Source organism: Euprymna scolopes, chromosome 5, assembly GCF_053919585.1.
Source record: "Euprymna scolopes isolate OS-2025 chromosome 5, ASM5391958v1, whole genome shotgun sequence".
NCBI classification, from domain to species: Eukaryota; Metazoa; Mollusca; class Cephalopoda; order Sepiida; family Sepiolidae; genus Euprymna; species Euprymna scolopes.
Window position 1 is genome coordinate 71,320,281 of NC_136486.1, and position 16,082 is coordinate 71,336,362.

The following is a 16,082-nucleotide window of genomic DNA, read 5'->3' on the forward strand; positions in this document are numbered from 1 at the left end:
CATCATCTTACAGATGCTAAACTACTGACTGACAAACAATATGGATTTAGACAAGTCCGTTCCACAGCAGACATCCTCACTGTGATCTCTGAACGTATATACCATTCACTGGACAAAGCGGGGGAAGGCAGAGCGGTAGCTCTAGATATATCTAAGGCTTTTGACAGGGTATGGCATGAGGGTCTCCTCAGTAAAATCAGATCATACGGTATCACTGGTAGAATACTTAACATAATTAAATCCTTCTTAGATAAGAGAAAAATCCAGGTAGTCCTCGACGGTCGCACATCTAAACAATATGATATAAATGCGGGAGTGCCCCAGGGTTCTATCCTTGGACCTCTATTGTTCCTGATATTCATAAATGACCTCCCCGACAACATTGCCTCTGAGATGGGTATATATGCTGATGACACTACACTCTATGGCAGACACGACAGGAAGACGAATGAACACATTTCTAAAGAAATGTCAGAAACACTAGAGGAAGACCTCCAATCTGTAGTGGAATGGGGACAAAAGTGGTTGGTCGCGTTCAATGCTGCCAAGACTAAACTAGTTTCATTCAATAATTACAAGAAACCCTCTCTACCACCCATAGCAATGGCCAACGACTCTTTATCTGAGAGTCCATCTTTCAAACTCCTTGGCCTAACGTTCACAGGAAACATGAGTTGGAACAATTACATTGAAGGCATTGCCAGGGCCGCTGCAAGAAAGGTAGGCTCTCTCTACCGTGCTAGAAAACTACTAACACCCGAAAGTATCCTGTACCTCTATAAGGCCACCATTCGCCCATGTATGGAGTATTGCTGCCACATCTGGGCTGGTGCATCTGCTACTAGTCTCTCGCTCCTTGACAAGGTTCAAAAGAGAGTCGCAAACCTGATAGGCCCTGAACTGGCATCTAAGCTTCAGCCTCTGTCCCATCGACGAAATGTTGCATCCCTCTGCCTTTTCTACAAGTATTTTAGTGGTGAATGCTCTGACGAACTGCAATCACTTGTGCCCCCACGATGCGAGCACCCTCGACAAACCCGACAGGCTACTAGATCCCACCCCCACACTGTAGAGGTCCCTAGATGTAAAAGATCTTTTTACTCCAATAGTTTCTTCCCCAGAACCGCAAGACTCTGGAATTCCATTCCAGGTCCCTGCTTCCCCAACAGTACTGACGTGCAGAAGTTCAAGTGTAACGTGAACCGACACCTTGCTGCCCAGATCCCTACATAGTACCCCAGTAGTTGTTGCCCCTGATAGTAGCCCCCTACACCAAAGTGGCAATTTGCCTTGTTTGGGGTGAAAATGTAATAAAAAAAAAAAAATTAAAAAAAAAAAAACTTTTTTTCTTTAAAAAAGGTTTGAAGTCTGCCGTATTATTGAGAGTCTGTCCATCTTTAAAACAAAACTGATTTTATTGCATAAAGCCACACAATATTATGTGCATTACGTCGAAAAACACTAATATTAAAGAGTTAATCATCCATTACTGACAATAGTAACCAAAGTTAAAGAAAGCTGTAAATAAAAACTGAAATAACACTAAAGTATTGCAACTTCATGAAGAGAAATTATTACATTTTATTTACATCTAAATCTTATCAAAATAAACAATAAAAATACGACTTACTTGCCACAAGTTAAACTTGAAAGAAATGTTAGTATATTTATTTGTTTTACATGCTAAACTGATCGCTGATTTAAAGGTCACATAGATTGTAAATTGACTTTTAACAGCTCCATAAAACTCATTTATTAATTTAGTATTTTCAAATTGCCACATTTAGGGTTACTTGTAAGGAAGAACATGTTTTCTTTATAACTTTTAAATGTAAATTTTATTCTCGTTTAAATAGTTTTCAGAATCAGATTTTACCCTGCCATGATGGTTATTGAACTTTCTCGACATCAGTGCCAAAATCTTGCTCCAAAAATCTCAGACATTCACATCAAGATTTCAGTGTTAAAAGGCATAACAAAACATGCTCTTCCTTAATCCTATTACTGACCATAAGTTGGGGTAGCAATATAAAAAAAATAAAATTATTTTAATCTTTTACTGTCTGTCGGTCTGATACATTTTTATGGGTTAGTCATTTTATTCCATACTGTTAAATTTTTAAGGACCCTTAAAGCTCAATTTCACCAAAAAAAAAAAAAAAAAAAAAAAAAAATTGAATCAAAATATGTGTACTAAAAAAGTGTTAATAAAATAATTTCTTTTTAATCTATATGTGTTACCATATTTTTTTCTAAATAATAACAAAAAAACATTTTAAATAGTTTGATTTCTCAAATTATGTGAACTTAAAATATATTTAGTTAGAAATTATGGAACAGATACAAGGGAGATAATTCCTATATAATGTAAAAGAGAGATAACCCTGCATAAAGAAATCCTTTGAATCATTACAAACGACATTTATATCATTAATTACAATCAGGTTTGAAGCATAGCAACTTGGTAATGAACATTAATAATTAAATATTAGTTAAATACAATATGATATATATATATATATATATATATATATATATATATATATATATATATATATATATATATATATATTTGGATTTTCCGGGATATTGTTTTTATCTTTAGTGTTATTTTCATGTTTTGATCAATGTAGCCTTCGACCTTGTTCAAGTGTATCCTATCAAACTCAAGAATCTACACAGAATTTCTTACAGAACTTTTAATCTATGGTAGTAGCATGCTCCCGTTCCATCAGCCATGACTGGGTAGGTGTTCTAAATAATTCAGAATTATATTTTGAGTGTCGATCGCACTGCGGTTTGAATCTTCAACCTTCAAAAGAGTAACTTTATAAATGAATATTACCAAGTACTCCATCTACTACATAACGGAATAAAAATTATAGATGGAGAAGAATGCTGGAGAGTAAGTCGACTCAATAGATCAGCATGTATGCTGGGTGGAAGATCTAGTATAGAATTTAACACCATATGGGAGCCATTAATTATAAATATTGAATAATATATATAGTAATAAGTAGGTAGTAATAAAATAGAAAAAAATATGCATATCTAATAATAAAAAAAGTGATATTATATATAAGTAGTAAAAATACCCATCTGGAAACAAAACCGGGTTAAAGCTGTCCAAACGTCATATAAAAATTTCCGCAATGACCTGTGGTACAGTGGATAAAGTGCTGGTAAAATTCAGTTGTAAAAGTTAAACTCTTCTTCAATCGTCACTCAAAATACAATTGCGAATTACTTAGAACTTCTAACCAGTTATGGCTGAGGGAACAATAGCATGCTAACTCGGTGTATTAAACAAAGGGTTCTGTTCAAAATTCTGTGTAGGTTCCAGAATTTAATAAGAAATACTTGAAAAAGATCGGAGTTCACATTGAACAAAATGTTGTGGAAATAACACTCAACATGAGAAAAGTAGTCCAAATAATATGGATAATTAATCCTCATCTCAAAAATTTAGAAACGTATATATATATATATATATATATATATATATATATATTATATATATATATAATTTAGGGAAACTGATGTATTAAAGACTGTTTTTACATAACCCTGCAGTTCAAATTCGATATTAAGCTTAAGATAATTTATGGTTTTGTTTGGATTTTTATGGGAATTTCTTCCATTTTCAATCACCATGCAAGATGAAAAAGTTTTATCATCGAATTTTACCAATCGAAACCTGTTGGATTTTGATTTTTTAAAACATTTCAGATTCCCTCACACACACTAATGACGTCTGCATCTTTGTGATGACAAAACATTAAACAACTCACGGGTTTATTTTCACATTATTCACAATGGAATACATCAACTAGTAAAAGCTGTAGTTTTTCTTTCTTTTGAGGGAATCCAAAAAATAATGGAAATGAAGCTCATGTCTAATCAGATTTTAATTCAAACTCATAACTGAACAAAAATCGGTACTTTTTCAGAATTTGACATGGATCCTCGGGATTTTCTGTCAATTATGGTTTGGGTTCAACTGGCAGTCACCGGATTAAGCTGAGCAAAGTAACAGACACAGAAATTTCAAAACAAACCGGAATATATAGAAATACAATAAATAAACAATTTAAAAAATTACTGTACTTTGATGCACTTTTGTTACCATGCTATTTTTAAATGTTTTTTTCAGTTTAAAATTCAAATTGGCCATATCTTTTTTTCATTATTAAATTGTTAGATGGAAGCACACTGCACAGAATAGTTACAAAACTTCGTCGTCACGTAAATTGTTAAGTGAAAGTACATTTTTTTTTTTTAAACTTACGTTTTTTTTTAATTGGCAGTAAAGGTTTATTTTGTAAATAGAAAGTGTTTTTTATAAGAAAAGATGAATGATTTTTATGAAAACCATAAATTGTTAGGTGAAAGTACAGAAAAGAATTTACAAATTATTTTTTTCTCAACAAATATTAAAAAAAATAAACAGAAAAAATATGCCCCTCCCATCATTTAAAACATAATTAAAAAATTACATTTTTTATACAAAACAAAAACAAGAAAGAAAAAATTGCAGATTTAGCGTTTCAACATTTAAACAATGATCGGCTTAATCCAATGATTGCCCGTCAAGTCTAGGCCATAATTGATGGAAAATCCAGCGGATCTGGTTCTTCAAGAGTACCCAAAAATCAGTTACATCTAAATTTAATTTCAAGAAGCTGACTGTCCTTGATTGAAATGATGAAGGAAAAGATGATCAACAGAGTTTCATATAAAAAAATACTAACATCTCTTTAATTAAACCAATTTATTTAACAGTTTCATTAACACAGGAACATAAGTTGTTTCGTTCAGCAATGAAATATTGTTAATACTGACATAGTTATGATGACAAACAAGATGGCAATACATGGCCGTTTACATTTTACATAGACGACTCAACTGGAACTGTTTGTTTTAGTGTCAAACTAAGGATGGGTAGAAATTAGGAAAGAGGTGAACATGCAAAGTAATGTTCTAATTGCCTGATATATCTCTATGGGAATTTCAACATGTTTGGTTTATATGCAATTGAATAAAAAACTAATCACTACACGAGTGATTGCATGTAAATAAAGAATCGTCTGAACAATTCAGATGGTTTGAAATCAATAAAAATCATTGTTCAGGATAACATCTGAGGAAATCCATATCAATGAACATGTTGTGAAACAGTGCTGTCTCTGGGGAAAATGAGACTGATGAATGCATCAAACTGATGGAGTTGGAGATTCACTTCTGAGATGGTTCCTTCTCGTGAAGTTTTCCCGATCCCACATAGGACCAATAAAAAAGAACTTTCCTATGATGCTTATGTAAATACAAATAAATTCTTTAAGCCAGAGATCATCAAAACAGGATTCAGTTGCACAGGCATCTATCCTTTCAATCCTCAAATTGTCACAGTGAAAAGTCAGTCTTTTGTTGCTGTTCAAACAGAGCCCTCCACATCTTCCTTCACACCAGCTTCTCCAGTATTTGTACTGCCCCATACTCTAGGACCCTCATCTTCAGCTACCTCTACAGAACATTCATCCTCAGACATATCTGCCTCCCTTTGTCCAACTCTTGAAAGACTTCTATCCCAAACAACTACTCGCCAATTTTAATCTCAGCCACAATACGATGATCGATAAGGGGAGATCATCACACCAGAAGAAAGTATCAACAAACCCCTGGTGATATTTGCTACTACAGCATGTGACAGAAAAGAAAGTAGAGAAGCAAGGTTCGAAGTACACTAGACTCGGAGACACACAATTACCATCATGATCAAGATCCCCAGTGTCACAATCTGGAGATACTGACACTGAGGAATGTTGCAGAGCTAGTAGAGGGCATGGCATTAAGTAGGTCAGGTGTGATATCTAGGATTCCTTGTATCACATCAAGATTTCAAAATAAGGAATGTATGTGTGATTATTACATACAGCTCCGGTACTTAATGCCCCAAGAAACTGAAAGTTTTTGAAAGCTAACCCGAGTTTTTAAAATATTCAATAAAAAAATATTCATTTCTGATGAACACAAATCAATACTTGTTTAAATAAGTCATCACAAATGTATTTTGCTCATGGTAGTCAATAAAACTGAAAACTAACTTTTATGGAGATGGAACATATAATCAGCAGAACATGGTGCCTAATACCCCCCCCCCCTCAGGTTCCCCTAATTCTCTATTGATTCTTACTTGAATATCTTCAGCATGCCAACCTTTTAAAATACATTACAATATTCACTTTTAATGTCTAATGCGTTTTCAAAAAATCTTAATCGTTTAGTTAGTCATTTATCTAGAAGTTTATTTATTTATTTATTTTTACAACCAAATTTGGTTTTTATATATAGTTATTTCAGCAGAGTCCGTAAACTGTCCAAAACTACCAAAATAAAAATGTGTACAAATACAATTATACATTCTGAATTATGTAAAAATATAAATAAATATCTACAGAAAAATAAATATTATCAAATGCAAGCTAAGTGACTCTTCTACCTACTGGAATATATATTTTTTTTTAGGTTTTAATTTATTATAAAGAGTTACTTAAAAATAAAAAGTAGCATAAAGTCAGTCCAATTAAAACAAAAAACAAAAACGATGGTCTCATTTAAGCCTTAGTCTATTTACAATGCCTCCCCACGGGACAGTTAGACACCAGGGTCGTTTTTTAACGTGGAGAAAAGAAATAAAAATTTTTAATTTTCTCAGTCATGAAGGATTTCTCCTACATTGACAAAACAAGAAATTGAAGTGCATCATCTGAAGAACAGATACTACACTTTAATCTTGGCCCAAGTAGAGCCTTGATAATCGCTCAAAAATCGAAAATTAAGCAAATAGTGAAAAAGTATGAAAAGTACGAAAATGTAATATTCTAGCAGTATTTTGTTTAATTTTTAATTTTTGGCCAATCATCGAGGCTCGAATATGGCTTTAAGAGACCATTTTGCTCTTCATTTCAACTTGACTATCTTCATATTTTTAAGTAAAATCACTTTAACTTATTTTAAAGTGATTTTACTTAAAAATATGAAGATAGTCAAGTTGAAATGAAGAGCAAAATGATGGTCTCTTAAAGCCATATTCATATGGGAAATTTTCAGATTCGGTCCATTTCCACAATTTTCTTTTAAATGACGACCTTTAAAGGGTTTCGACTATGCTGAATACGAAAATCGCATTGAAATTTTGCAGAAATAAGTAGTTATAGAGATATAAAAAGTTGTATTATGCATTGTATTCTTTGGCGGCCATCTTTTTACACGCGTGCGCGCTATAAATAAATCTACTCATCTATGACTGACACTGCACGCGCGTAAAAAAGATAGCCGCCAAAGAATACAATGCATAATACAACTTTTTATATCTCAATAACTACTTATTTCTGCAAAATTTCAATGCGATTTTCGTATTATTCCTCATAGTCGAAAACCTAAATAGTTGTCATTTAAAAGAAAATTGTGGAGGCGGACCTAATCTAAAAAATACCAAAATTAGTTAAAATACACAAAAAAAACTTATCTATATATATATGAGACATTAACTTAGCTTGCCTTTTGTAACATTTATTTGTTTTGTTTTTTCATCCTTTATTTTGCTCTGTTGACTCCTCTCGGGGTTTGTATTACTGTACACATAGATTCGAAAAAGTTGTCAAAAAACAAATAACAAATAAATGTTATCAAAGGCAAGATAAGTTACTTTTCTGCCAAACTGGATATATTTTTTGTGTTTTTATTCAATGTAACATATTTATTCAGCTCGAAAAACATAGTGTTTACCGGTGTATTCGAAAATTCAAGATGGCGTCTCACACCCTCTTTAACACCGTAAGTATGGAAAAAGGTGTTATAAATAAAAAACTATACAAAATACTATTAAAAACCCGCCGAATATATGTCAACCTATGTCACGGTAACATATATTGAGCGAGTTTTTAACAGTATTTTATCCGGTTTTTTATTTATAACATCTTTTTCCACACTTACCGTGTTAAAGAGAGAATAAGACGCCATCTTGAATGTTCCAATACATCGATAAACGCTGTATGGTTTTCGAGCTGAATAAACATGTTACATTGAATAAAAACACGAAAAATATATCCAGTTTGGTAGAAAAGTAACTTATCTTGCCTTTTGACAACATTTATCTGTTATATATTTGTTTTTTGACAACTTTTTCGAATCTATGTGTACAGTAATACAAACCCGATTTTTTTTTCAGTTCAACAACAATAAAAAAAAATAATAATAATAAAATAAAATAAAGCCACTTACAAAACCACGCATCGTTTTGCTTCGCCAAGCATTTTGTAACACAGACTGTAGTTTGGGCACCAGTCGGATACACGTTGTCATTATCGACATATCTAAATAAACAAATAAAAAAATGTAAATATTAACTTACCGTAAGAATAGCACAGGAAGCCCGTAATATACCCAAACGCGTGTTATTATAATTTATTATTAACTTTCAAAAAAATCCAGTCATATGCATTTTATTGTCGTCCAATCGTCCATTCATGTTTATTGTTTAGTAGTAAATAATGTGCGTCGGTTTCTTCCGTATCCGTCGAAGATGACTCCCTTTTCTGACAGTGGAAATAGGAACAAAGGCGATACACTGCCTACTGTTCGTCTTATTTATTTTAATTAATTAATAATTAAATTAATAATTAAAATGAAACATTCCCCAAATAATGTAAGTACAATGCAGGGGAGCGCAATTCTATTCAATTAGATTTCTTTTGTTGTGCCGATTATGGCTTATCAAATTATCTCCCCTTGAATCAATGATCAACAACAATCGATTTCGCAATAGATGTGGGAAACGTTTCTAAAAAATATTGACCGTAAAATCGTTTGATAGAAATAAGATGGAAGAAAACTACAAAATTTAATATGATAAAATCCAAGAAATTTTGTTTTGTAATAATTTGTTTATGTTGAATTTTGATCGCTAAAATGGAAGATAAGGATCATAATCATTACAAAAAAAAAAATTAAAACATGAATGCTGCTTTCTTTGCTGCTTAGTTCTCTACCACTGCAAGAACTTAGACACCAGGGTCGGGAAGTGGGATTGAGAAATCAGCGTCCCCTGCAAAAAGTGCCTGGGCAGCCCCGTCGGCATATTCCGGTAAAGACACCTCGGGCGATTAGCAATAAACTAAAGTCTTCTCAAAGAGAGAAGGTAAGGCCACCACTCACTCTACCAGTCCACCAGTCACCACAAAATCAACAGGGACTGGGGTCTGATGATTTTTTAGGTGTATCCGAATTTTGGGGGAATTTTTGACACCCCTAACACAAAACTGCGAATAAAATATTAAAAAAAATCTCATAATTTCTCTTTTTAAAGTGGGTTGTTTATTTTCTTTATGGAATATACTTCCAAAATAAACTATTAAAGTTGTTTAAAAAATAATAGAAATATTTTTTATTTTTTAAAAAACAGTGTTTACAAAGTGCCTGCGTGCGTTCATGCAGCCATTTTTTTTAATATAATGAAATCAATTGAATTTTACGAGTTAAATTTCTTTCAATTTTTAAACTTTAAAAATCTATCAAAATTAGTTCAAGTTTTAAGATATTTTCAGATTCAATGTGAAATTTTATGCTCTTTCCAATAAACCGAATATAATATTCTAGACGAGCGTTTTTTTTTAAATTCACCCCCCGCCCTCATTTTGAAATGTCTATTAAAATGAAAATAATTAATTTTCTCACCTCAAATTTATATATCACAAATTGAAGATAAACGATCAATAAATAAAATAAGCTGATTTAAAACAACAAAAAAAAAGACAGTTATTTGCGAATTTACCTGTAAAGTTCAAAGTTAAATTTTTTTTTTTTTAAACGACGTTGAATTTTTTTTAAAGTGAAACCTTATAATCTTGTTATATTGTTCGGAAAATTTCGTATCATTACGACAATTTTTTTCTATTTCATTCAATGTTTTTGTTTTTTCTTTAGATATTAAAAAAAAAAATATTCACTCCATAAAGAAGAAATAAAATATATTAAATCAAAAACTCATGTATTTCATTAAGAGAATAAAATAAAAAATAAAAAATCGGTAGACTGGTTTGTGTTTTTTAACGGCAAAAACTGATTTTTCATATACAGTGGCCCATATTTACTAACTTTTGTTTACAGCCAGCAATAGAAAGGGAGGTTAATTCTGGCCCTTACAGGCCACTGTAGTTCTTAACTCGAATAAAAGCAGACATTTGTCTCCCTTTATTTCAACTGAAAAACATTTGATCTCGGTTTTTTTTAATCCTTGCTTAAAAGTATTTTATTTAAAAAGGACAAAATATAAATATGGATAAATTCTTAACAATTAAGAATTGATGTACCCATTGATTAATATTTTTTTATAGGTAAGTGATTTTTTGGAATGTATATATATATATATATATATATATCGAATTAAGTTAAAATTCATTGATTTTCTTTAAACCATTTTTTAAATAAAACCGATTTTAGAAAAACAAATATTGCATAATTTGCCATTAAACCTGTTATTTTTTTTAATTTGGTCTTTGCTCCTTTAAGTGAAAAAAAAAAATTAGGGCTTGAATTACATTTTTCAAGTAGTTATAAGTTTCGAATTATTCAAGTTTTTATCACGCATTTTTAATGGCGATTTCTGACACAGCTAGTGCAGGATACAAATCTGTAAGAATTTTAGGCAAAAAGTATGACTTTGATAATCTATATCTACTATAATTGTTCAGGTGTAATGACATGTTCGTGTGTGTGTGCGTAATGGCTGAGGTGTGTGTATTAGTGTCGCCAGTGTGATAACAAGGAATGGCAGATCCTCATCGATGCTAGCATCACAACATAAACAAAAAAATAAGTGTTAGAATCAGCATAATGGTGAAACGAACTTTAACGTTTATAATAAGGTTTTATTAAACAAGATAAATCATACTTTTGTTGCATTTTATACGCGTGTGATGTGTCGACACATGAGAGAAAAATAAGTCATTGAAGACAAGATGTTCATAGTTCTTGGAAATAAGAGTTAGATTTTTGGAATCAACCATAGTCATGAGGACTTTATATATATTTCTTAAATCAGATAGAACTTGAGTAAAAACTGTACCAAAAGGGGAAAAAAGAAATCCTCCTCTGACTGAGGCAATAATGTTTAAAAATAAAAATTCTTTTTATTACGAAAGAAATTAAACATTTGTTAAATCGGTTAGTTCCAGTAACATAATTTTGCTCCATAAATGTATCTGAGATGACAAAAGGTTATTTTTCAGGAATTAATCCAGTGAGATTGGAACTTTAATATTAGCGGTAATGCATTTCTGTCTTTCATGTGGCATCACCTGTATTCAAAGCACGGCGGCTAGCTGAAAAGGAGAAAAGAGGTGCATGACGCCTGAAGTCATGTTGGTTAGCTGGGAGCAAAGTCCTAGGGCGGTGTTGCTAGCCAACAGGGAGAAACGAGGTAAAGGACAGTTGATCTTCGTGCGATGTCTTTTATATGCTTTTGGCTGGCTCTAGCAAAGCTGTCAGAAAAAGATTTCAGAAATGTGTTTTTCTTCGAGCATTGATTGGACAGAAAGTGGATACCCTGCCACATGGTATGCTCTGTCTTACATCCACACAAAAAGACAAAGTTTTACTTTTTATTTCCACAAAATTTGCGTGGGTGTATATGGCAAATGCACACATAACTAGAATGTTATTTATTTCAATGTCTCTGGTGTACTGCTACATATATATATATATATATATCGGGGGGATAACTAGATTGTGCAGAATGTATTAATAAAACAATTGACCTCTCAAATAATTTTCCAAAAATCAAAAAAAAAAAAAAAAATGTCACTTTTCATAGAGAAACTGTTTGTAAACCATACTAAAACAAACTTTTTGTCCGCATCTTTCGGCAGTTTACATAAACAGCTAAAAGATGACAAAGTACTTAGCCAATCAGATTGAAGCAGACAACAGTTTGCAATTGCAAATTGAGTAAATTGCTAAATTTATGAAGACAATTGATTTAAACAATGAATTTCAGCATTTTAAGACAAATGATTCAGTCTCCTAAAAGAAGGAAAAACATGTAAAAGACTTTGTGTGTTTGTTTTTTTCACCCTAATAAATATAGATAAAAATATGAAATAATACAAAACAATTTATCTTTTTCATCTTAACCGCACCCTGCCAAAAAATATCTTTAAAAAAAACTTGTTTTACACACAAGTTTGTTCAAAAGTTGTACTAGTACAAAAAGAAATAAAGAAAATAATTATCAAAACAAAAAAAAATAATAATTAAACAAACTTATTTTCTCGTCTCATGAAAATAATCTTCCTATATATATATATATATATATATATATATATATATATATATATATATACACGAGGTAGCTTAAATAAGTTTTCAGTCGTTTTTGTACACATATTTAAAATTGTTGTAGACTATGGAAACATCAGTATGTTATTGCTATACATACTATGAGATGACTGACCAATTTTTATGATTTCAGGTTCAAATGAATAGCTACAACAGGAATTGGAACACACCTTACTAAAGCCTGATTGTCGCAGATGAATTTCAAAAATGCAAACTGGATGTGAGGACACCTTAAAACGATATGCAATAAAATTGTTTTAAACTTGGAAAAAAATGGCACAAAAACATATGGAATGCTCCAGACTACTTTTGGACAATCTTGTATAAATCAAGCATCAGATTTTGAGTGGCATAAGAGATTTAAAGAAAGGTTGTGAGGGATGATGAGAGGTGTAGGAGGAGTAAGGAAGTCAGAACACCAGAGTTGATTCAACAAATAAAGAATTTCATGGATAAAGACCATCGTGTGTCTAGGAGATAATAAATGCACAGTTTGATGTCAGTGTGAGAACTGTAAACACAATTATTTGCAAGGAATTGAAGATGCAGAAAATTTGCGCTCAGTTTGCCTCAAGGGTACTCCATACTTCTCACAGACTTTGACTAAAATGGGCATCAAACAGTTCCTCACTCTCCTTAGTCCAGACTTTGCTTCCTGTGACTTTTGGTTATTCCTTAGACTCCAGGAAAACCTTAGAAGCTGTTGTTATGAAACAATCGAGGCGATGAAAGAGGCTGTGACAAGAGTCATTGACATGCTCATACAAGAGAACTTCCAGAAGTTGTTGGAATGGAACAACAAGTGCATTGCAGCCAGAGGAGATTACTTCAAAGGGGACTTAGTTTTATGTGTGTACTACCAATAAAAGTGGCACACAAAAAAGTCTGGGAACATATATTTAAGCTTTTTTGTGGCATTGACTTGACATTAAGTGTACTTTTTCTATTTAAAAATTATTAAACCAAATTTTCTAGTCATGGATATGTGAGTTACTTTATAAAGGTTAACTAATTTGAATATTGCTTTGAAAAACGAACTTTAATTAATTATTCTTTTTTATGGCTTCTTATTGGATGATTGATTTCATTTAACTATTACGCTCAGTCCTGTGCATAATTGTGTAGCATTTAATATGAAAAGGTTCTAACACATGAACATGTATTTATTTTTCTCTTTCACACACACACACACACACACACACATATATATCTATATATATTAGTGACTTTTTATATATGTGTATGAAACGGTCTCTAACAAACTCCTCTCAATTTTTAGTCTACAGACTTGAATCTTGATATATAGGGGATTAGGAAATTTGATTTTTCTTTTAGCTCAAAAAGTAGCTGGTAAAGGGTCAAAACTGGAGAAAAAAAAAAAAAGACATTGAACTTGGCAAAAGTAAGTCGACTAAACCTGTTACTTCTGCACATGTGTAAATATATATTTCCATGCTGAATTTGTTTAATTTTTATTGTTTTCTTATCCATCTGTTGGTAGCTGAAATAGTAATAACTAAGGCTGGAGCACTAAATGTTTTGATTTCGATTCTAGGTGACAGCACCCAAGTCATTATTTTTTATGAAATCATTACTATATATTAGGTACAATATAATAATTAATAGAGGATTGGCTCTATAATAATAGATACAAAATCTGCATGAATTAAAATATATTTAAGTGTATTTTATGACCAGGCAATGCCTGCTAGTATATATATATATATATATATAATTATTTTTTTACTATAATAATTAAATACCTACAGACACTAGTGTTTCATCCTTTCGGGATTCTTCAGTGCAGGGTGTCACGATTACTACCAGTCGAACGATTCGAACCCCGCGACACGAGACATCTCTGGCTCGATTAGCGGAGGCCGTATCCATTCGGCTACTATTAACCGTATGAAATAGCGTTGAATTTTAAACATTTTAATTTAAATGTTCATTACGTCAGACAGACAGTGATCAAATCGTTATACGATGATCTACGCATAAGAGCTAAATTGACTGACTTTTAATTCAACAGAAAGTGCTCAACGATAAGAAACGAATTTCTTAAAGGGGCTGTCATAATTATTTTTTTACTATAATAATTAAATACCTACAGACACTAGTGTTTCATCCTTTTGGGATTCTTCAGTGCAGGGTGTCACGATTACTACCAGTCGAACGATTCGAACCCCGCGACACGAGACATCTCTGGCTCGATTAGCGGAGGCCGTATCCATTCGGCTACTATTAACCGTATGAAATAGCGTTGAATTTTAAACATTTTAATTTAAATGTTCATTACGTTAGACAGACAGTGATCAAATATATATATATATATATATATATATATATATATATATATATATATATATATATAAGTGAAAGTGTCTATCTGTGTACATTTCCCTACGCAATAACTGTCAATTTTCAGTCTACAGACTCAAAATTTAATATACAGGGTATTGAGATTTGGTAAAATCTTTGTAATCAGTTTTTGGCAAGAAATTTGGCTGTTAAAGGGTCAAAGTTCAACAATTTGACCTTTGAAAACTCTACCAAACTCCTCCGCCAATTTTGGGTATAAACAATTGAAATCTTAGGTATAGGTTCCTTGGACATGGATCTAACTTAGCTTGATTTGAGCTTAAAACAATAAATGTTAAAGGGTCATAATAGGGGTCAAAGTTAAAAAAAAAAATTGACCTCTGCAGTTTCTACCCAATTACTCAGACAATTTCTGGTCTAAACATTTTAAATTTTACATAAAGTGTATTCAGACATAGGGCAAGTTTTTTAGTTGTTTTTTTGTTAAAAACTTGGCTTTCAAGGGGTCAAAGTTTAAAAGATTTTACCTTTGCTGTCTCTAGCAAACTATTAAGACAATTTTGGGTCTAAATATTTGAAATTTTACATAATAGGTATTCAGACATGCAGCAAGCCTTTTATCATTTTTTGGGGCGAAAATTCATCTGGCAAGAGGTCAAAGTTTACTGAGTTGACCTTAGCAGACTCTACAAAATTCCTCCGCCAATTTTGGGTCTAAACACTTGAAATTTTAGATGTAGGTTACTTGGACATGGGTCAGACACTTTAATTTCATTTGAGCCCAAAATAATAAATGTTAAGGGTTCAAAGTGTAAAATATCTGACATCTTTTAAACTTTGACCCCTTGAAAGCTAATACTGCTAGTATATATATATTCGTCAAAATAATATTTTTTTGATATAAATTTGTACATTTTTTTCTTTCTTGCTTTAAATATTTTGTTATTTTATTGTTTGACAGCCAGCGTCACTTTTTGATTTTGAGGATGTTATACCGTGGGATGCGTTAGATTAATATGACATAAAATATCTTACTGCAGGGCGTCCCGCCCTTCATGTTGAGTATGTAGCAGCTCATAAGGAAAGAAACATGACACTTACGAACAAATAATGAAACATTTCACTAATTATTATTAAGAGACATGCACACACTACAATTCAAACATAATAGATGAAAGTTAAAAGTCCAAATATGATAAATCGATGAACGGGAATGATGTTCATCTCGCCATTTTCAAAGTCACTGTTTTTCCCCTCCACTCCACTTCCGGTTCTTCATCTCGCAAGAAATCACGAGAAATTAAAGTTTAGGACTAACAGACAAAGGTAGGCGACTTTGCCCAAAGAAGCAAAGAGTTACTCCC

At 32.0% G+C, this 16,082-nt stretch overlaps 1 protein-coding gene across 1 annotated transcript in view; it reads right to left on the reverse strand.

Annotated features, from left to right (window-relative positions):
- The window catches only part of LOC145276836 (uncharacterized), a 64,996-nt gene that overhangs the window by 12,364 nt on the left and 36,550 nt on the right, over positions 1 to 16,082 (reverse strand). Inside the window, exon 2 of the mRNA XM_080128200.1 lies at positions 8,284 to 8,375. Coding sequence (XP_079984326.1) covers positions 8,284 to 8,373 — 90 coding nt within the window. The 5' untranslated portion in view covers positions 8,374 to 8,375. The remainder of the gene's footprint in view (positions 1 to 8,283; positions 8,376 to 16,082) is intronic.